Below are 21,607 nucleotides of genomic sequence, written 5' to 3'. Positions count from 1 at the left end.
TCACCCATCTTACTAGAGCACCGAGAACTCCTCCTTTCCATTTGGGGATCCAAGGAAACCCTTCCTTCCATCAGGGGCGGTCCTGGAACAAATGAGACCACGGACATCGTCCATCCTTCCATCTGGTACAGCCATGGAACACAAGCGATCATAGAAACCCTTCATATTTTTTCATCTGGAGCAGTCCTGGAACACAAGAGACCCCGAGACTCCCGACATCAATCCTGGAACACCATGGTGCTCCTCTTTTCTCCACCTGGACCAGCACGAACCTCTTTCACCTTCCTGGATCATCATGGACTCTCACTCCACCCCTGGAGGCTCACTAGGTCTTCACCTTCCTCTCATGAGTTCCAGGAACTCCCCTCAAACCCCTGACCCCTGCAGAACGTCGCATCCTCTCCCATGAGTTCCCCATGGAACCATATTTTCCAAAAATCAATAAAGATAATAAAGAAGTATTTCTCCCTAGTGACTGGGACTTTATGGAACTTACTGCAGTATAAATTCAGTCCCCCAAGTTAAGGACTTAACTCCCCGTGGGCTGATATGCTGGAAGGAGTGGTGGGTGGCGGAGATGGGAGGCAGCTTTCCTGTCTTTTAGTCTCTTTCGCTCAATTGAGATTTAGGATACAACTTGCTGTTCTCCGGCGGAAGAACCCAGTCATGGACCATCAGGTTTCCTGTTAGTTAACTTTCCTACGTAGTCTTTTCCCTTGTTACCAAAAGATCAACATGAGTTTCATGTGGATCTGTATACAGCCCATGTTGGCTTCATATAGAACTTGGGAGTCACCATCAAGCTGCCTTTCTTTAAGGAAAAGACCAAGTGGGTGCTCACCTTTCCTAACAATAGGAAAAAAAAATCTAATTTTCTACTACTTCACCGCACTCAGAACGCAGGACCTCAACCCCTGCAGTAAATCCTGGATTACGCCTTCCAGCGCCCATCATTAAAGGAAGTGCTGGAATGCCTCCGATGACCTATATGGATACCATTCTTCTTTTCTAAGTCAGGGACCGAGTGGTTGAATGTCCTCTACATCGCCTTAAAGAACGGCCGTCCTGAAGTTTGTGTGCCAGGGTTAGGAAGTTCAGGAGATAAGAAGTTTAATTGGTCGTCCGACACTTATTCAAAACTTCTTCCTTTTCATATTTACATTTTAAATTTTGGGTTCCGGATTCAAGTGGCTTCCAGCGAGAGACCCGCAGAGCTTCTCTTCTTTTTATGAGAGATAACGTTGTGGGCAGGTGGGTAGCCAAAGGGGAAGGTGGGCAGGGTGGGTTAGACAAGAGGTTGGCATGGTGGGCCACAGGGAAGGTTGGACAAGGGTGGGCCACAGTGGAGTTGAGTAGGTTGTGTCAGTGGATAGGTTAACAAGGTGGGCCTCAGAGGGGGGGAGGGGGGGGAGTTGAATAAGGTGGGCTAGAGGAAAGGGAAGGTGGGTTAGGATGAGCCAGAGGGGAGGTGGGCAGAGTGGGGTTAGAGGACTGTCTGGTAGGGTAGGTCAGAAGGGGGAAGGTTAGCAGAGTGGGGAGCAGAGGGGAGTTGAACAGGGTAGGTGAGAGGACAGGTTGAGAAGGCACGCCAGAAGGACGGTGGGTTAGTTAAAGAGCAGGGTGGCAGGTGGGGGCAGGTGAGACGCGGTGGAGGTGGGCGAGGGGTCGTGTCGAACTCAACAATCTCCCAGGACCACCTATTGATGAAGACCGATCCCTTCCATGGTTTCGTTTACGACGCGGGAGTCAATAATAATCATCCACCGCAATTCCCTGTAGTTCACAGGCCCCTGGGTCGTCGTCTGTCGTATCTCCGTAATCCATATTGCTAAGCCCGGACGACATTCTCCTGCGCCTGATGGCTCTCTCTCTCTCTCTCTCTCTCTCTCTCTCTCTCTCTCTCTCTCTCTCTCTCTCTCTCTCTCTCTCTCTCTCTCTCTCGGCCTTAGCCACAGCGGAGGTTAAGGCCGTTTTAAAGGCGAACTTGTTGTACCTAGTGCATGGGGTAACCTGCTGCCAGGTCTTACAGCTTAACCCTGGCTTTATGAGAGGCTAAGAACACATCCTCCGCTGTTAATTTGGAAGATCTGGAATTCTGATGGAAGACCCCGAAGAAGGGGGAGAGGAGGAGGAGGAGGAGGACGAGCAACCCCGAGGCCAAATGAACGGTGTGTCACGTACTTACACGTGTATATTCCCGGGGTGGGTGGGTGTAGAGGAAGTAGTTCTACAGGGGTGAGGTCGAAGAGAAAAAGCTGGTATGGGATCGGTTTTCCGAGGGACGTTTGGTGATCCTTACAGCGGGTGAAGGAATATATATATATATATATATATATATATATATATATATATATATATATATATATATATATATATATATATATATATATATATATATAAGGGACGACCTTCGTTGCCACCTGGGAGAACTGTGTTGTTCGAAGGGCGAATATGGTCCTCTGACGCCGAGTGGATGTCTTGGTGTGGACGGGTCAGGTTTGTGTGTGTGTGTGTGTGTGTGTGTGTGTGTGTGTGTGTGTGTGTGTGTGTGTGTGTGTGTGTGTGTGTGTGTGTGTGCGCCCTGGGAGTGAGGAGAATGCAGCCCTGCAGGCAATATTTGCAGTTTCTGAATACATGGAAACGTTCAGAGCAAAACAATGGTTTTGGTGAAGCAGAAAATTTGGATGAGGGGAGAAGGGGAGGTGCGTTTCCTCTCCCCCTCCTCAACACCTCTTCCTCCTCCTCCTCCTCCTCCAATCCTTTCCCTCACAGTATGTAGTCGAAAATGGCACACAGTAGATGTGGAACCTTTATCGGGTTAGTGTTAAGCAAGAATCAAAATACGATCACTAGCAGATGATGTCTTACACATTCAAGCTCATTTTTTTTTCTGTAACTCGACAGAAAGGTAGGATCTGCCAGGAGCAGAGAGAGACGAAGGTCCGTCTTTCGTGGTCGAAGTGACGTGGGAGACGAGGAACAGTTTTCTGAGTTCGGGAGACGGCTGGTGTCACTGATGGATCCGCCAAGTCTTCATGTCTGGCACGAGCATTTAGCTTAAGACGACCTAGTTCTCTCGTCCTCCACGAGAGTTAAGTTTTGTGTCGCTTTCTGTACACTGAAACAGAAACCATAGAAAAGGTAGTTCTGGGCTGAGAGGCCTGGCATGTACGAACTCCGTAGGAGAGAGGAAGTTCGTTGTTGTAACTACTTCCGTTACGTCCCTCGAACTACAACAGTTGGAGTACAACAAAATTCTACCACTTGGCCTCGGAACTCTCTCTCTCTCTCTCTCTCTCTCTCTCTCTCTCTCTCTCTCTCTCTCTCTCTCTCTCTCCCCTGCAGGAGCCTAGGCCCTAGAGGCCTTCCACACGGGGCCTTTAGCAAAGCAGGAGATCCCTAATACGAGGCCCTTCGAGAGGACGTCAGCACCAACCCTTCAGGCGTCGGCAGGAGCGACACCAGCGTCTTAGAGCCGACGGGGTCCTTGTGGCGAGATGCAGGTCCAGCGTCGCCTCACTCCTACGTCGAACCCTTCATCTCAACTGTAGAGAAAAGCTGTCTTGTAACATCCCTCCGTCCCAGTACTACGACTGCTGGTGGGTCGATCAGACAAACGACTGTTGCTGGGGTGACCAGACGAACGACTGTTGCTGGGGTGACCAGGCAACGACTGTTGCTGGGGTGACCAGACGATGGTGAACACACAACGACTGTTACTGGGGAGACTAGACAAACACTGTTACTGGGGTGACCAGACGATCAATGTGTGTGTGTGCGTGTGTGTGTGTGTGTGTGTGTGTGTGTGTGTGTGTGTGTGTGTGTGTGTGTGTGTAGTCAATTTTCAGTGAATTATGAAACTATCTCGTTTCATTTCATCAAATCCTCAACTGGAAAGGACATCTGATGTCACTTGCATCATCGCATATGATGACAAGACCTTGCCTTTTTTCCTAAATCACTCAAAAAAAAAAAATGTCTCGCTTTTGCAAACTCTTGGAATTAACGACAGACAGGTGACCGACCATAATAATGCCCGCGGTGCTGTAAAAAAAAAAGAAGATATTATGACACACTAAAGAGCAGATGAACGCTGTCAATAGTGTTGGCCAAGAGAGGAGAGAGCTGGGTTGTGGAACGGCAGCTGGAGCGGTGGCTGGCTGGTGGCGCCCCCGTCCGTCAGGGAGGGAGAGGTTTCAGGTCCAGCGGGGCTCTCTACCCTCGGCCCTGTGGGGGACGGGTCAAAGGATGTCATTTCCGAGTCTTCTTCCAGTCTGACGAGACTGAGGAAAGTTCTGCAGTCCCAGTAGTCGTGGCCGTCCAGCGGGGGGAACTGATCATAATCCAGCCGGGCCCGGCTCTGTGGGCCCGTCTTTATCCATCCTCCCCTCCGGCGCGCTATGCAAAAGAAGCGAGGCGCGAGGATCTATCAGAATTACGGCGAGACCAGATAGATGGCACGGCCGGCTGGCTTCCGAGCCTCTCAAAGGGCACCGGTAACAAGAGACTGGGCCACTGTCTCGCAGGGGGTAAGGGGTTTTCCCCTCCTCCCCTTCCCTCCCTCCCTCTTTGGTTTACGTGAGAGATGGTTTTCCTTCGTGGTTTCGACTGATGGGATGGGGAGATGGGGGACACCCGTGTTCGAAAGGGAATACGAAAACTTCACATTTATTTTTCTTTTTTCGTGAATACGAATACTAGACAAGAATAAAGTGTTCGAATACGAATGTGTGTAAATGTATTGATAAAATGCCTGGCTGAGTAATCTACATTACAGACACGATCTTGCAGACGGTGAGTATACTCATCCATAGTACTCAACATGGAACTCACCCATCCTACCACAGTACTCACCTTGTAACCCACCCACCCCTCACTACAGCACTCACCCGTACTCACCACAGTACTCACCCGTCCTCACCACAGTACTCACCCGTCCTCACCACAGTACTCACCCGTCCTCACCACAGTACTCACCATGGAACTCTCATCGATGGAGTCGAGGCTCATAACGGTGACGTGGAAGTAGACGGTGGTGGGGTCGTTCCCCCCCTTAGGAGGGGCCATCTTGTCGTAGTCCCTGGGGTTGTCTGGCATGATGTCGCTGAATTCCAGCGGTCCGTCGTTCATGGTGCATGACGCTCCACTGCAGGGGAGAGAAACGGAGAGAGACGAGTGTTAGCGATACCCAAACCACACCTCGCACAATCTCCTCACCATCCCATCCCCCTACCATCACGGAGCCGTTACCCTCCACTCATGTTGTTATAGTTTAAGTCAATAATTAAGGTTAATCAGATGATCAGATAATTACCCTCACCCATCCCCCCCTTCCCCACACACACACACACACACACACGCACACACACAAGGCCTTGCAACCCTGATCACACAGGATATGGCCGACAGAAGTATTGATTAACAACGCGTCATCTATTGCATCAACCAGCTCATTATCGGCCAGGTAATGACACCCTCCACCCCTCCCTCTCGCGCCCGCCGGTATGAGAGTCATATGAAACGTGATAGGCGCCGCTATCGAGGGCGTCTTGTCCCATCTTCTTGGTGTTCCCCGCCGGTGGCCAGAGGGCGCCCAGGACGTATCCTGAAAGGGGACATGGAGGAGGAGGAGGAGGAGGCACGGAAGCGTGGCGACCACTGGACATCGGAGTTACGAAAATATGGTGAGGACTGGACATGGGTAGTAGGGAAAATGGGTAACGGCTGGACATAGGAAGTAAGGAAATGGGGTCAGGATTGGACATGGGAAGTAAGGAAATGGGGTAAGGCCTGAACATGGGAAGTACAGAAATGGAGTGACGGATGAACAAGGGAAATAAGGAAAAAAGGGTAAAGAGTGGACATGGGAAGCAAGGAAATGTGGTAAGAAGTGGACATGGGAAGCAAGGAAATGTGGTAAGAAGTGGACATGGGAAGCAAGGAAATGTGGTAAGAAGTGGACATGGGAAGCAAGGAAATGTGGTAAGAAGTGGACATGGGAAGCAAGGAAATGTGGTAAGAAGTGGACATGGGAAGCAAGGAAATGTGGTAAGAAGTGGACATGGGAAGCAAGGAAATGTGGTAAGAAGTGGACATGGGAAGCAAGGAAATGTGGTAAGAAGTGGACATGGGAAGCAAGGAAATGTGGTAAGAAGTGGACATGGGAAGCAAGGAAATGTGGTAAGACTTGGGCACGTCGTTACTGGAAAGATATTCCCTTGACCTGTCGCGGAAACCTGGCCACAGCCGGCGTGGCCACTACATGTGGGGACACTGCATGGGCGGTTGCCTGACATATGGCCACTGGATACACCCGGGTAAGGACCCGTGGTCAATATACACGTGAAGTGTGGACGTGTCATAATTATTGGACATGTAAAGACCAGACATGTGGAGGTCAAAGAACAGGTAAATCCCGAGCCAAAGAGACGGATATATTCGCTTGCAATATTACATGAAAAGCGATCAAGAAAGGTTTAACATATTCCCAAACGTCTTCGACTACGTGTTCAAGACTTCATAATCGATCGTCTATATCAATTCGCCTCTATATTCCACACTAATTTCAACCATCCCTCCTCCTGTGCCTTCCCTCTTTCTATCACCTTTTTTACACGCAGGTTTTTTCCCCCGCTGTTGCAGAGTTTGCTTGTGCTGAGGGAAAGAAAAGCATATTCAGCACAGTTTGTGATTTCTCACATTCTGAGATTCATTTTCTATGAGGTGTGTTTAGTCTGTGCCACCGTCTGTTTCCCCTCAGTGTCGGGGACTTTTTCCCTGTGTCTTGTGCGTGCGTGCGTCCGTCTGTCTGTCTGTCAGACATCCCAGCAGATACTATTTTGCCTTGATACATACAAAAGGACATCCAGAGAGGACGCGGTCCTCGAGATGGATAAATAGAACCATCTATTCACAGACGATTGGGAAACTTGGATCCACCATCTCTGCATATGCGCGACCCGCTCACATGTACGGTCGGGAGGAAGGGCGATATGTTATCTGCTTATGTGAAGGGACGAACGGCCAGTCATCTGTAGAGCGGATGGGAGGGACGGACCACGCATGGCCTACGTAGCTGAGGAGGTAATCTCACGCAGCTGATGGGGAATGACCTCATCTGTATGCAGGAAGCAATTCTAACCTCACGACACTGAGCCATTGCTGAAACTAACTACTGTTCCCTTTGTTCAGCGAACTATTGTGTCTCCGGTCAGCTGACTGGCTGACTACCGCTGGCTCTCTGAAGTTCAGCTGACTACCGACCTCAGCTCACTACCCACCTCAGCTCACTACCGACCCCAGCTCACTACCGACCTCAGCTCACTACCGACCTCAGCTCACTACCGACCCCAGCTCTCATCCGACCTCAGCTCACTATCGACCTCAGCTCTCAATCGACCTCAGCTCACTACCGACCTCAGTTCTCAACCGACCCCAGCTCTCAACCGACCTCAGCTCACTACCAACCTCAGCTCACTCTCGCCACTCTACTTGGGTCATCAGCCTCGGAGATGAGACTCGGAATCGCTTGGGTCCTAACTCCATTCACGAATGAAAGGGGCAGACATTCAACTCTCTACTTACACCATTTCTCTCACCCATTCCCTACCCATTCCTGTCTCCCGTTCCCCTACCCTATGACTGCTACACATGTTCATTGCCTCCTACCCCACCCTACCCCCACCCCTCGCGACACCCTTTAACCAGACTCTGGGTGCAATAATTAAATGGAAACGGGATTCCCCGGAGTTCTGCATGGCCATAAACTGGAATTAAGTTCTGGCTGGACGAATTAGAAGAGGGATATGCCAGGCCGTCCATGCGTCCCATGCGCGGAGGAGCAAAAGCCTCGCTGGGGACGCACCCACGTATACAGGCCATCAAAATGCAACAGCTACATACACTAAGGATGGTAGTGAGCGCAAGAGATGGGAATAGAAAGAAGATCCGGAGCTGCATGTATGTAAGGTAAGATTGAGAGGACATGAAATAAGATTAGGAAGAAGGAAGTGGGAGAGGGATCCATCTAGGTATAATATAATACATGAGAGGAGGAGGAGGAGGAGGAGGAGGAGGAGGAGGAGATCATACAGAGTAAAATTAGGTTAGGATGGAGGGAGTGAGAAGAAAATGTGTCCAGGATTTGATAAGGTACAGAGAGACAGAGCTAGATAGATACATACATACATACAGAGATAGATAGCCGGAGAGAGATATTGATAGATAGGCAGATAAAGAGAGAGAGAGAGAGAGAGAGAGAGAGAGAGAGAGAGAGAGAGAGAGAGAGAGAGAGAGAGAGAGAGAGAGAGAGAGAGAGAGAGAGAGAGAGAGAGAGACGAATTATAATACGTCTCCCCTTGTTAAAGTCTCCCCCCTCATTAAAGTCTCTCCCGACACAGGTCACGGGATGTCACCCCCTGACCTCACGTGAAGAGAACCACCACGAACAGTCGTTAGGAAAGATGAATAACGATCACAAACCAACACGTCCTGAACACGTGAATCGTCCACGTGTGTTTAGATACCCTACACTCCAACAGGCCAGGTCAGGTCAGGTCAGGTCAGGCCAGGCCAGGCGGAACACCCCACCCCCACCACACCGAGGTCACACCACGGAACTCTCTAAACTGACCTCGGTAATCTTTGACCTCACGACCTAAAGACCAGTGGCATTGTTCGACTACGTGAGCTGTAAACCCTTGTGACTATATCAAAATTCAGTCAACTCGATGGTTCGGTCACTCCAGGGATACTTCTACTTTGACTGACCTCGTAACCTCTGACCTTCCGACCTTTAAAGACCACAGTCATGACACACGAGAAAACAAAAACCATTGTTGCCTACATTAAGATTCACTTCAGGTCATGGTTCAGTAACCAGGTCTCACCAAATAGTTCAACGCGTGACCGCAACCTTTGACATTATGACCTCGCGAATCACTGCTTGGGGTTGTGTGTGTTGGGTAGTGGGGCCAATCTTGTCTCCGTACCTGACCTCACCTTCCCAACACCATCTATCATCAAGACGACATGTATATATATATATATATATACATATATATATATATATATATATATATATATATATATATATATATATATATATATATATGGATGAAGTGACAAAAAAAACTTTGATTCTTCCGGGCCCGAACATCCAGGAGGGTGTGTGGCGTGCATGGGACAAAAAGAATTGTAGCCATGACATATACAGGGTGTCGTGTTGTCAGTGAGTTGAACTAGGGCATATGAAGTAAGTGGTCAGGGGAAACCACGTAAAGATCCATGGGATCTAGTTGTAATGAACCATTTGCAAGTATCTACTTGCACTGTAAGGGAGAGGGAGTTGCAGACTCGCAGGACCCCATCCTTTGAACATCCTTTACTAACTCTACCACAACTTCTTACATTCGTGTATTCTGTCGTCATTAATCGTGGCGTCAGTCACTCTATTTCACTCCATCTACCATCTTACCACTATAAAAAAAAGTACTTCTTTCCCTCTTTTTGGGACAATTTTCTTTATCTAACTTCATTTTATGTTCTCTGGTTGTTCTGTTCCTACATCCCTCGATGAACTGTTCACCGTCCAAGTCATCGATCTCTTTCTTAAAGGTGGTGATCACGTCACTCCTCACCTTTCTCTCTTCCAAGGTGGGAAAATTCAAGGCTTGCGAGTAGGGGGTGGGAGGTGGGGGGTTGGGTAGGGAGGTGCCCTCTCTTTTTCGCTGCATTATAACGTGACAGCAACAGAGAGCATGTAAGCGAATGAGGCCGTTTCCTCGTCTCTTTCTGGCCCTACCTCGCTAACCCGGGAAACGGCGAACAAATGATGTGGAAAAGAAGTATTAATAATTTTCCTCCTTTTGGAAAATTAAAAACGAGAGGGGAGGATTTCCAGCCCTTCGCTCCCTCCCCTTTTAGTCGCCTTTTACGACACGCAGGGAATACGTGGGAAGTATTCTTTCTCCCCTATCCCCAGGGATATATATATATGCCCGGATCTTGGCTGCTTGAGGTTACACTGCAAGTGAAAAAAATATACGAAGCTGTATCACCGTCAGTTGACATAAAAAAAATAATCACTTGTGGAAAAAAAAAAAATCGCTTGAAAAGAATCCAAACTGTCCCTTCTACTGAGTGTAGCGCAGCCTTGAAGCTGCAGGAGCCCCTGAATGGTGGTGGCGGTGGATGAGAAAGTGGGGGGGAAGGAAGGAGGGGAGGTGAGGGGAGTGGTTCCAGGGGATATAGCCACGGGACCCCTGTCAACAAAGGAGTCCTGGCGTTCCACAATAATAATAATAACATTGAGAGAAATAGCTGGCCCAGTTGGTCGCTCACAAGAGTGGACGTCAGAAATCGGCAAGTTCCGTTTAAAGCAATGTTCTGGTCGAGGGGGAATATCTCCTTTAACAATCACGCAACGTTCAGGCTTTTTTCCTTTTTTCTTATTCATACAGCCAGATGCAGTGGCGTAGGTCAAGGTATGACGCACATTCCGACGCAGGGACTGGGATATGACATAGCCAACTTGGCTGACGCACGAGTTCACGCACGTCCATTTATGAAGCAGAGCTGTGCGTCGTGACGCAAGACGACCTGAGGTAAACGGACGAGGGAACGTCCTGTAAACGTCACTTGCCTTGTCGTTAGACGACGCAATCGGACACATTATGACGCAGTGACGTCGGAATGTCTTTCTTTACGTCAGCTGGACGCCAGGTATGAGCGAGATGTGGTGCACCGCTTTCTGTGGACAAGTAAGTGACGTTGGGATGGGTCGGTGAGGTTAAGGCGGGTGTTGGTGAGGTTGGGAGGAGATGGTTGAGTTTGGGAGGCGTCGGTGAGGTGTGGTGAGGTTGGGGCTACGATGCAGCCTGGCCTTGGACCGTAAAAGCACGCCAAAATCCTCCGCGGGGATAAGGAAACGCTTCGAAGAAGAAAAAAGAAGGAAAAGAGACTGCGATAACAATTTTCATCCTTACAATACAGCTTTTAAGGCCAGCATTTTGGGTAGAGGTTTATGTCGGTGCTGGAGTTTTAAAGGTCTGTCTCGTAGCTTTAGGTCTGTCTCATATCTTCCTCCTGCCATGCTTTGTATAGCAGACGGAGGTATTAATACACCCTGGCCGCAGACCACCACCCACCCACACACACCCACCCACCCCCCTTATCTTCTTAGCCGCCCCCCCCTGGCGATACATCTCCTCCAGGAGGTCTGCAGGTCGGGGTTTATAGGACTGGGTCGTCCGTCCACTCCTTTCATATGACGGGTCAGTTCTCCGCTTCACACGGACAATGGCCAATGGCTAAGGTAGACGGAGTAAGGTCGAGGTGGATGGAGCAATGGGTTGAGATGGATGGGAGATCGTTGGGAGGCGGTGGGAGATGGCTTGAGATGGAGGAGAGGTGATTACGTGAAAGGTGGGAGGTAGATGGGATGAATGGAATATGGATGAGATGCACGAGAGATGACCGCACATCTCTCTCTCTCTCTCTCTCTCTCTCTCTCTCTCTCTCTCTCTCTCTCTCTCTCTCTCTCTCTCTCTCTCTATTGTTCCACCCATCGTCCGTGACCCGTCACCCGTCATCCACCACGTTCCATCCGTCACCCGTCATCCACTACGTTCCACTCGTCATGATCGAAGGTGTGTGGACCGTCAGCTCACAAAGGATTTAAAGAGAGTACCTTTGAACCGTTTTCTGTTAATTTTTTTTCTTTTTTACAATATTTTTAGGTCAAACTTTCTGCAATACATCAGCTGGCCGGATGCGTATCTGTCGCAGCTGACCACAAAATGTTCAAGTAGAACTCGCGATTAATTTTCTCAAACGTCCGTAACTTTAGATTAAAACCAATACATTCATTAAAACTTTCACATCCTCCTCGCTAATCATTACAAGTCTCATTTTGGTGCATATCTGAGCGTGTGGCCCCCGCCCGCCCCTCTCTCCCCTCCCCATTACTGGTGTCTATATTGTAATAATAACATCATGAAAAGAGCAATTACGTAACGCTTTATGAGCTCAGGACCACGACGCTAGTGAAGTGGTCGACCGAATTCGTCATATATATAAAAAAAAGACATGAACATCATCACCCACTACCACCATAATAGACTATTGTGTAAACTTTTACGTTTTCTTTCCATTCTTATTTCATTCTCTCGCATGGCGCCTCCCACACTTTACCCCCCCACCCACCCGCCCGCCGTGGCCACTGTGGCCATTGACTCCACCTGGTCAAGATATTATTGCTTGCGGATACTGCCTAAAGTTCCTGTGATACATGCCCCACTTGGGAGGTTCCCTCCCCCTGCTTCGCCTCCTCCCACACCACCCACCCGATGGTGAGGGAGGCGCCCGGTGCCACTGATGGTGTTAACTGCCTCCCTCGGCCCCGCCCCCCCCCCCCGAGAGAGAGAGAGAGAGAGAGAGAGAGAGAGAGAGAGAGAGAGAGAGAGCCGGAAGGACGGGTCGGAGATGGGAAGACACTGGGGTCTTTCTGTCAGCCTCCCGTGTGTGTCGAACGGTTCAGTGCAAGGCAGAAAGGTGTGTGTGTGTGTGTGTGTGTGTGTGTGTGTGTGTGTGTGTGTGTGTGTGTGTGTGTGTGTGTGTGTGTGTATTTCCCGGTTTGTCTGTGTACGTATGTTTACGTGTGACAATGTCTCTCTGTCTATGTGCATATGTATGTGGACGGAGACTGAATGTGTGGAAGCGTCCTCCCTCCCTCCCTCCCTCCCTCTCTCTCTCTCTCTCTCTCTCTCTCTCTCTCTCTCTCTCTCTCTCTCTCTCTCTCTCTCTCTCTCTCTCTCTGCATGAAAGGGGGAGGGAGGGAGGGAGGGAGGGGGTGATGGAAACAACCCCCCCCCCGTGTGTGTGTGTCAGGTGCCCGGGGGAGACACGAGAGGTCTCGGCTTGATGGCAACAGAGTGGGACAAATTGCATTACTCCCTGCATTATGGATGAGAGTGGAAATAGCCCACTTTTCAAGACTCTTCTGGAGGCTGTGGTCTCATCTCCGCTCTGACCAAGACTCGACTCTGTCGCCTCCCAGCCTTGCGTAATGCGCTCCTGGTCTTTCTGTCCCACTTCCCCATCCCTTCCCCCTTCCTGTCCCACTTCCCCATCCCTTCCCCCTTTCCTGTCCCACTTCCCCATCCCTTCCCCCTTTCTGTCCCACTTCCCCATCCCTTCCCCCTTTCTGTCCCACTTCCCCATCCCTTCCCCCTTTCTGTCCCACTTTCCCATCCCTTCCCCCTTTCTGTCCCACTTCCCATCCCTTTCCCCTTTCTGTCCCACTTCCCCATCCCTTCCCCCTTTCTGTCCCACTTCCCCATCCCTTCCCCCTTTCTGTCCCACTTCCCCATCCCTTCCCCCTTTCTGTCCCACTTCCCCATCCCTTCCCCCTTTCTGTCCCACTTCCTCATCCCTCCCCCTTCCTGTTTTCTAGTGCGAGATCTGACATCTTTGCTAAAGACTTAACAAAAATGGAATGATCCGTCTTTTGTTTCCTTTTTTTGATTTGTTTCCTCAAAGTTTGTTTTATCATTTTGTAAAACAAGGATTATACGAAGGAGGAAAGTACCTGTAGTGCAATGAAGTTTCTTCTCTATACCGCACGTGGTGGGCCGCCTCTGTGCCACATATGATGGTCCGCCTCTATACCGCACGTGGTGGGCCGCCTCTGTGCCATATATGATGGTCCGCCTCTATACCGCACGTGGTGGGCCGCCTCTGTGCCACATATGATGGTCCGCCTCTATACCGCACTTCGTTATACACCCTCGGGACCTCGGTGTCTGTGGCTCCCTACCTCAACCCCAACACGCCAGCTGAAACTCGCCATACATCACTCCTGTAACTCGCCATAAATCACTCCTGTAACTCGCCATACATCACTCCTGTAACTCGCCATAAATCACTCCTGTAACTCGCCATACATCACTCCTGTAACTCGCCATACATCACTCCTGTAACTCGCCATACATCACTCCTGTAACTCGCATACCACCTCGCCCGACGCCGTTTCAAAACTCGCCTCGTATCTCGCGTGTGTGAGGGACGTCGCCGACTCGTCCTCCCTTGCCCTTCTCGTCTTGCCCTAACTCACTCACCACTCGTCCTCCCTTGCCCTTCTCGTCTTGCCCTAACTCACCCACCACTCGTCGATAACCCTACCTGGGCCTCGAGGGGTATAACACCAACCACCACCACAACCACCACGTCTACCACATCCCCTGTGGTGATAACACAGTCCAGGATGAGTCTACCTCATAAATGTTACCTCGTCTCATAAAAATGAGGCGCTGAGCAGCCCAGCATACCGCAGGCGTCCTCATGGGAGATGGTGATGGAACTGCTTCCCATTTTCTTTTCCCTGGGGTAAAAGAAGGAGTAAGATCAAGTTTTCCAATCAGCGATGAAGGCTTTCCAATCGTTTTCAGTCACTGGTGAGAGCTTTCCAATCACGACTGAGCGCTCTTCGAGTCGGTGGTGACAGCTCTCTAATCACTGGCGAGAGCTCTTCCAATCACCGATGAGGCCTCCTCCAATCACTGGTCAAAGCTCTCTAATCACTGGTGACAGCTCTTCCAATCACTGGTCGAAACTCTCCAATCACCGGTGAGAGCTCCTCCAGTCACTGGGAAGAGCTCTCCAATCAGCAGCGACAGCTTTCTCAGACCTTCCTGACCGGATGAGACTTAATCAAAGTGATTCGGAAAGATTCGAACGCCACTGATACTGAAAAGTCAGGATCCTCGGCTTCGTTCACTCATTTTGAAACGGACGGACTCTACCTGTAATGAATAGGGAGAGAGAGAGAGAGAGAGAGAGAGAGAGAGAGAGAGAGAGAGAGAGAGAGAGAGAGAGAGAGAGAGAGAGAGAGAGAGAGAGAGAGAGAACACACGAACCTCCCTTTTGGGTACGAAGGTACGACCCTTGACCACGCCGGTTGCAGCATTACAACGTCAGATGGCATAGCCTTGTTGACCTGACCTCTAAGTACGTCAGATGGCATAGCCTGGTTGACCTGACCTCACATTACGTCAGATGGCATAGCCTGGTTGACCTGACCTCACGCCAACATATCTGAGGGTCGTGCCTTCGTTCTCAAGGGTTGTATCATTGTACCTCAATGCGTTGTGCTGGTCGTACTCATGTCTCACTGGTGTACAAGGGTCGTGCCGTCATAGCCAAGGGTCGTATACATTAAATACACACACGCACACAGACAGACAGACAGACACACACACACACACACACACTATATATATATATATATATATATATATATATATATATATATATATATATATATATATATATATATATATATATATTCATTTATATATTTGCTGCTGGCCTGTACAGTGAACAATAACGTAATTACGTATACCTAATTTTACATTAGTGGAACAAGAGCTAATCAACAACAAATTGGGAACCAATCGAGACTGATTAACGTATGAAATCACCAAAATATGTTTATGATCGAGTTGCCAAATACGTTCAACATTTCAGTACGGTGTGAAAAAAAAACAAAACCCACCCTCGTTACTCGCTGTGGGACCTGTGGTATACGTAATTGCACATGCCGGGTAATTGACGAGTTCGGTTACTGGCAAATCAGATAACCAGGCAAACTAGGAAGCTGAAAAACGGATGATGAATCGGGTATCGGAGTGAAATTCAGAGGGAGAGAGAGAGACACACACACACACACGACCCTGTGATATAGCTTCCCAAGAGACGGTCGACAGACTACTTGCTCGGCCATGGTTATCACTGACTCATTCAGCACACGCGAGTGATAACTGCACCAACTGGTTCAAAGCTGCCTTTTCGAAGCAGAGGCGAAAGGCTCGGATCATCTGTTTCTGTCCTCCACCTCTTCCTCCTCCTCCTTGCGAGAGACAGGACGGGACGGTGGCGTTGTTGTCAATCGCATACCGAGAGTGTGAGTCAGTTCGAAAACTGTTCCAAAACACTGAACTCTCGGTCGACAACACTGTCCCATCCCGCGAGGAGGTGGACAGTGCTCGAAGCCTCTGTCTCCCTGCTTCGAAAAGGGGAGAGTTTAAATTTAGGCGATTCCGTCTTCCAGGGCTAGATTAAAACATGGCTTACGCTAATCCATGGTTTATAACAAAGGAAATAATGCGGTAAAAAATAAGTAAACCAGTTAAAATATTAGCGTTGAGTCTTAAGTAATGGCATGAGAAGTGAGAGCACTTATCAGCATTACTCTGCATTAATGTCTTTCGAAGTGGAACTCAAGCTTCGTCTTGCAAACACAACCCCATTAGAAGGGAAGTGGGTCTCCTGTAACACAGATGAAAGACTTCTGGTATAAAAAGTGATATATATATATATATATATATATATATATATATATATATATATATATATATATATATATATATATATATATATATATATATATATATATTCTAAAATCATGTAGTTGTGGGAAACACATGGGGGCGACTCAAACAGATACATAAAACGAACAGAAACGGTAATCACACCCACACACACACACACACACGCGCAACGTCAGCTGCTGTTTACGCTTAAATATTAAGTGGTCATTTGGGCACGACTTAAAGGTTCTGTGGCGAGACTGTACGAGTCAGGGATTAAGACCAAACATTTAACTTCAACAGATACAGATGGACTACACATTGTGGTTCAGGGACCTCGGGATACATAGCCACATGTTAGCCCTCACAGTCTTTGAACATTAAAGGTAAATTAATGACTTAATTACTACTTCTTCATCTGGGTTATCATTCAGTTTCATTACTCTGTCCTGGATGCATCTGCCGTGGTCCCCCTTCCTTGAAGGATGTGGTCGCATATTGGAGTTTCCATGGATGCTAAAGTCTACATTCCATGCTGTATCTCACCACCGTCGGCGGATGGATGAAGTACCAGGTACCAGAACCTCGTTCAAGGAGGCGTCCCTGGTGTAGCGTGGCCTAGCGAACGCAAAAAGAAAAAAAACTGGTTGCGTAGCGTAACGAATAGGCAAAGTTCGTGCGTGGAGGAAAGAAAAGTGTTTGGAGATGAACGACGCCCGTGAGGGAAGGGGAGGGGCGGGCCTCCACAGTGAACAGGATGCGAGACAAAACCCCGTGGGTGAGTTACCGTCGGGTCGGAGAGCAGCATAATGGAAGGACCTGTGGTCCGAGGTGGTGGTGTGGCGAGGGGGAGGATCGTCCAACTTGGCCGACAGGTGACGCCTCAGTGTAGTGTAGGGTGTAGTGTGTGTGTTCCTGCGGTGCTAAACATCAAGGAGAGTATAGCAGCTTCCTTTCTCTCGGACGAGAGACTGATAAAGAGAGAAGAGAAAGAGAGAGACAGAGAATGCTTAGAGTGCTAGACAACACCATCTCAGCACCTCCGCTTGGGCATCATTCACCCACCTCCAGCCGACGGAGCCAGCGAGCCAGTCTGCTCCGCTCCGTGGGTGGAGTCCTCGAACCCGCCACTTCCCCAACCACCACCACCATCTACCCTCCTCCCAGAGGTTCCTCACAAGCTACAAGGCTGGAGCCAGCTGGTAACTCCTCCTCCTCCTCCTTCCCCTCTACCTCCTCCTCCTCATAACATTTTTCTCAACCTTGTCTTCATCAAGTCCCTTAACCCATCAGCTTGGATTCATCTCCCTCATCTGGAAACAATTTCTCCTCACAAAGAAAATGGGGCAAGGATATATCACATCTTGTTAAAATTCTGCAGTACGCGTTGTCCTACGAGAAAAAAAAGAAGAAGTACTGCTTCTCTGACGTCATATAATTGAGCAACATACGTCATATATCTATACATGTGTACTGAGTGGTCATGTCTTGGTTCTGAACGTTACTCTTTGAGTCAGGCTATGAGAAAACCCTAACACTCCGTAACTTTTCTTAACGTTATGTCGCTGTTTCATTATCATTCGCATTGCTATTTTCGTTCTGCCCGAGAAATATTTGTCAATTTCTCTCTCCTTAGTCTACTACGACAGTACATTCTAAGAAACATTCTAAGAAATTCTAGAATATTCCAAAACATCTCGGAGCAAAGACCAAAGCATCCTCAGAAATTCTAGAATATTCCAAAACATCTCGGAGCAAAGACCAAAGCATCCTTAGAAATTCTAGAATATTCCAGAAGATCTCGGGGCAAAGACCAAAGCATCCTGTCCTTCAATTCAGATATAATACTACCGTGTGTCTTCAAGTATCATCAAATATCAGCGCTGGCTACATCTGTGTAACAATAGGGGGGGGGGACAAAGACGCATCAACTACGGGAGGTTAATAAGAAAAAAAAAAAGAATAATTTTCTACTGACGAGAACAAGTTGCTGACAATTCTTGAGAGAGAGAGAGAGAGAGAGAGAGAGAGAGAGAGAGAGAGAGAGAGAGAGAGAGACAGAGAGAGAGACAGAGAGAGAGAGAAATATATGTTGACAGCGAAGACAAGGCGACCGAAAAATTGATGGGAGGGACACTCAAAGGGAATTGAAGATGAAGTTTAGTAAGATCTGCAATGCTGGCAAGGCTGCGTGGAGGGAGGGAGGGAGGGAGGCGAGCTGGCGAGTGACAGATGTGGTGGTGTGAGGCGAGCAAGACTGGAAGATGGTATGCACGCTGTTCACTAGCGCTTGACTGTGATATATATATATATATATATATATATATATATATATATATATATATATATATATATATATATATATATTATAATTTTTCGCTGTTTCCCGCGTTAGCGAGGTAGCGCAAGGAAACAGACGAAAGAATGGCCCAACCCACCCACATACACATGTATTTACATAAACGCCCACACACGCACATATACATACCTATGCATTTCAACGTATACATACATATACATACACAGACATATACATATATACACCTGTACATATTTATATATGCTACCTTCATCCATTCCTGCCACCACCCCGCCACACATGAAATGGCACTCCCTTTCCCCGCATGTGTGCGAAGTATCGCTAGGAAAAGACAAGAAAGGCCACATTCGTTCACTTTCAGTCTCTAGCTGTCATGTATAATGCACCGAAACCACAGCTCCCCTTCCACATCCAGGCCCACAGAACTTTCCATGGTTTACCCCAGACGCTTCACATGCCCTGGTTCAATCCAGTACGTCGACCCAGGTATACCACATAGTTCCAATTCACTCTGTTCCTTGCACGCCTTTCACCCTCATTTATGAATACCCCTAAGACCCCTTTCTGAAAGGGTCCAGGAACTTCTCTCGCTTCACAGAAGTTTATCCTGTCCCTGCTACTGGATGTAGCACAATCTTGGGGGGCCACAGGAGCTCTAGATTTAAACAAGGTTCTGAGACCTTTGAAGGGGGGAAAAAAGCCGATGTAATTAAGCATCACATAATGTTTCCAGAAATTCTAAAAATGTTCGAGACTAATAATTTACCATTTGAATACCGTATCACAAACTTATGAGCAAAAGAAAATGTCATGAGACTTTTTTCCGGCTATGATGCACGACCATCAACTGCTCGTTATGTCGTACGTCCTGACCAGGTCATTTAGGTCATCAAACGTGAGATATTTATAGACACATCAGCGTGGGCGTCTGCAGCCAGGAACAGCAGGGTGGGCGTCTGCAGCTAGGAACAGCAGCGAGGGCGTCTACAGCTAGGAACAGCAGGGCGGGCGTCTACAGCTAGGAACAGCGTGCTGGGCGGCGGGTGTGTGTGTGTGTCCAGCCTGTAATGAGGAGTGGGCGACCAGGCTATGCAATCACGACCGTCTTGGTGAGGCACCTCTGGTAATTGAGGACTGGCCGAACTGGACCAGGACCCGCGACCGCCAACCTTACGATGGCCGGTATCGAAGGCACCTGCCTTGAAAGACGAAGACCCTGGTGAGAATTATGCCTCAAAAAATGTCACCAACGGAGAGAGAGAGAGAGAGAGAGAGAGAGAGAGAGAGAGAGAGAGAGAGAGAGAGAGAGAGAGAGAGAGAGAGAGAGGCAAAAAATAAAACCTGACATTTCTTCCACCAATACAACGACTAGATTCACACTTCAGAATTTCCCATCGTGTTCTCAATTTCATTAGTGTATTTCATTATTAGGAACTGACTCTCAAAGTGAGTGATACACGTTCATATAACTCTTGAAAAGGGAAGGAAAAAATAAAATTGGTAATTGTGAATGCGCTAGAGAAGCTTGGGTTCAAAGACACACCACGTTGATCTCACGCACGAGGACATTGTAATGAAATGGTACATTAAAATCATATGCCACCTAGACACTGATGGAGGAGTGCGAGGCCGCTCGAACGACCCGAGGCACTGTTGAATACTGAGGCTGAATGTCTTTCGCATCCTGGACGCACATTGCTTCTGAGATGAACAACCAACGCCATGGTTTACCTACGTCAACGGTATCTTTATTGACTGTATCTTAAGAATACAGCGAGGGTGGGTATGCTGCTATGAACTGTGTGTTTCGTCGCTTTCGGAATGATAAGAATCTGTGCGATGCGATTACTGGAGCGAGTGTCACCGCTATGGAAATCAGGGGATCATTTATCCCTGCGCAGGGGAGGAGGGGGGGGATATGCATGGGAGGAAGGGAGAGTGAATGGGAGGGAGAGTACGAGGGAGGGAGGGAGTGGACTGGCAACGAAACTAAGCAACCAGCCTGTAGCGTCAACATTCTTAGACCAGCCGACACTTACCACTCCCAGTCACTACTTACACTCACCCTAACCGCTACCAGTCGCTACTAACACTCACCCTAACCGCTACCAGTCACTACTTACACTCACCCTAACCGCTACCAGTCACTACTTACACTCACCCTAACCGCTACCAGTCGCTACTAACACTCGCACTTACCGCTACCAGTCGCCACTAACACTCATACTTACCGCTGGCATACATCCATCACTTCGACTTAGTCTCACAACACCGTCACGTCCACACTCATGCCTCACTCACACTCAAGGCTGGCGAGCCTCACGCACAAGATAACTGGCCACTTGCATTTACCTTCATATATGTATATTCTCTCTCTCTCTCTCTCTCTCTCTCTCTCTCTCTCTCTCTCTCTCTCTCTCTCTCTCTCTCCTTCCTTTAAGGGGAGGAACTCATGAAAAATGCAAGTTCAAGCGTTTGAAGCATTATGTGGCACGGGGCTGGGGACCGGGGGGGCCCGGGGGGCCCGGCCGCCGAGCCGGGCGCCCGCCCTCCTCTCCTCTCCTCAACATTCTTTACTGTTAAGTATGCAATCCTCTCGCGAACACGGGCGGCTTGGCTGCAATCCCTCACACGGCGGGCAAGGAGGGGATCGTGCGGGAAGTTTACAGTTTTATGAGCTCTCACCAGATGGTGTCAGAGGGGGGGGGGGGGGTCGACTTACCCCCCCCACGCCGGGGTTATGATGGGAGATGAGATGTATTACTGAAATGCCTTTAGAACAAGCGAGGCAGATGGGGGATCACGGCTATCAATAGCGAGGTGGTGTTGAGAGAATATAATATCCTATCCCTTTGCTTTTTACGATCGAGGTGGTTTACAAGAAAAAAAAAAAAAGAAAAACCGATGCTTAACGAGTTTA

At 48.7% G+C, this 21,607-nt stretch overlaps 1 protein-coding gene across 4 annotated transcripts in view; it reads right to left on the bottom strand.

Annotated features, from left to right (window-relative positions):
* The window catches only part of LOC139765934 (glycine receptor subunit alpha-2-like), a 330,653-nt gene that overhangs the window by 86,055 nt on the left and 222,991 nt on the right, over positions 1-21,607 (bottom strand). For all 4 annotated transcript variants that reach the window (XM_071693907.1, XM_071693912.1, XM_071693911.1 and 1 more), the window contains exon 4: positions 4,978-5,146. In XM_071693907.1, the coding sequence (XP_071550008.1) occupies positions 4,978-5,146 (169 nt within the window). The remainder of the gene's footprint in view (positions 1-4,977; positions 5,147-21,607) is intronic.

The sequence above is a fragment of the Panulirus ornatus genome, chromosome 56 (assembly GCF_036320965.1).
Source record: "Panulirus ornatus isolate Po-2019 chromosome 56, ASM3632096v1, whole genome shotgun sequence".
NCBI lineage: Eukaryota > Metazoa > Arthropoda > Malacostraca > Decapoda > Palinuridae > Panulirus > Panulirus ornatus.
Note: the sequence above shows the minus strand (reverse complement) of the source record. Positions and strands in the feature narration are given on the sequence as shown.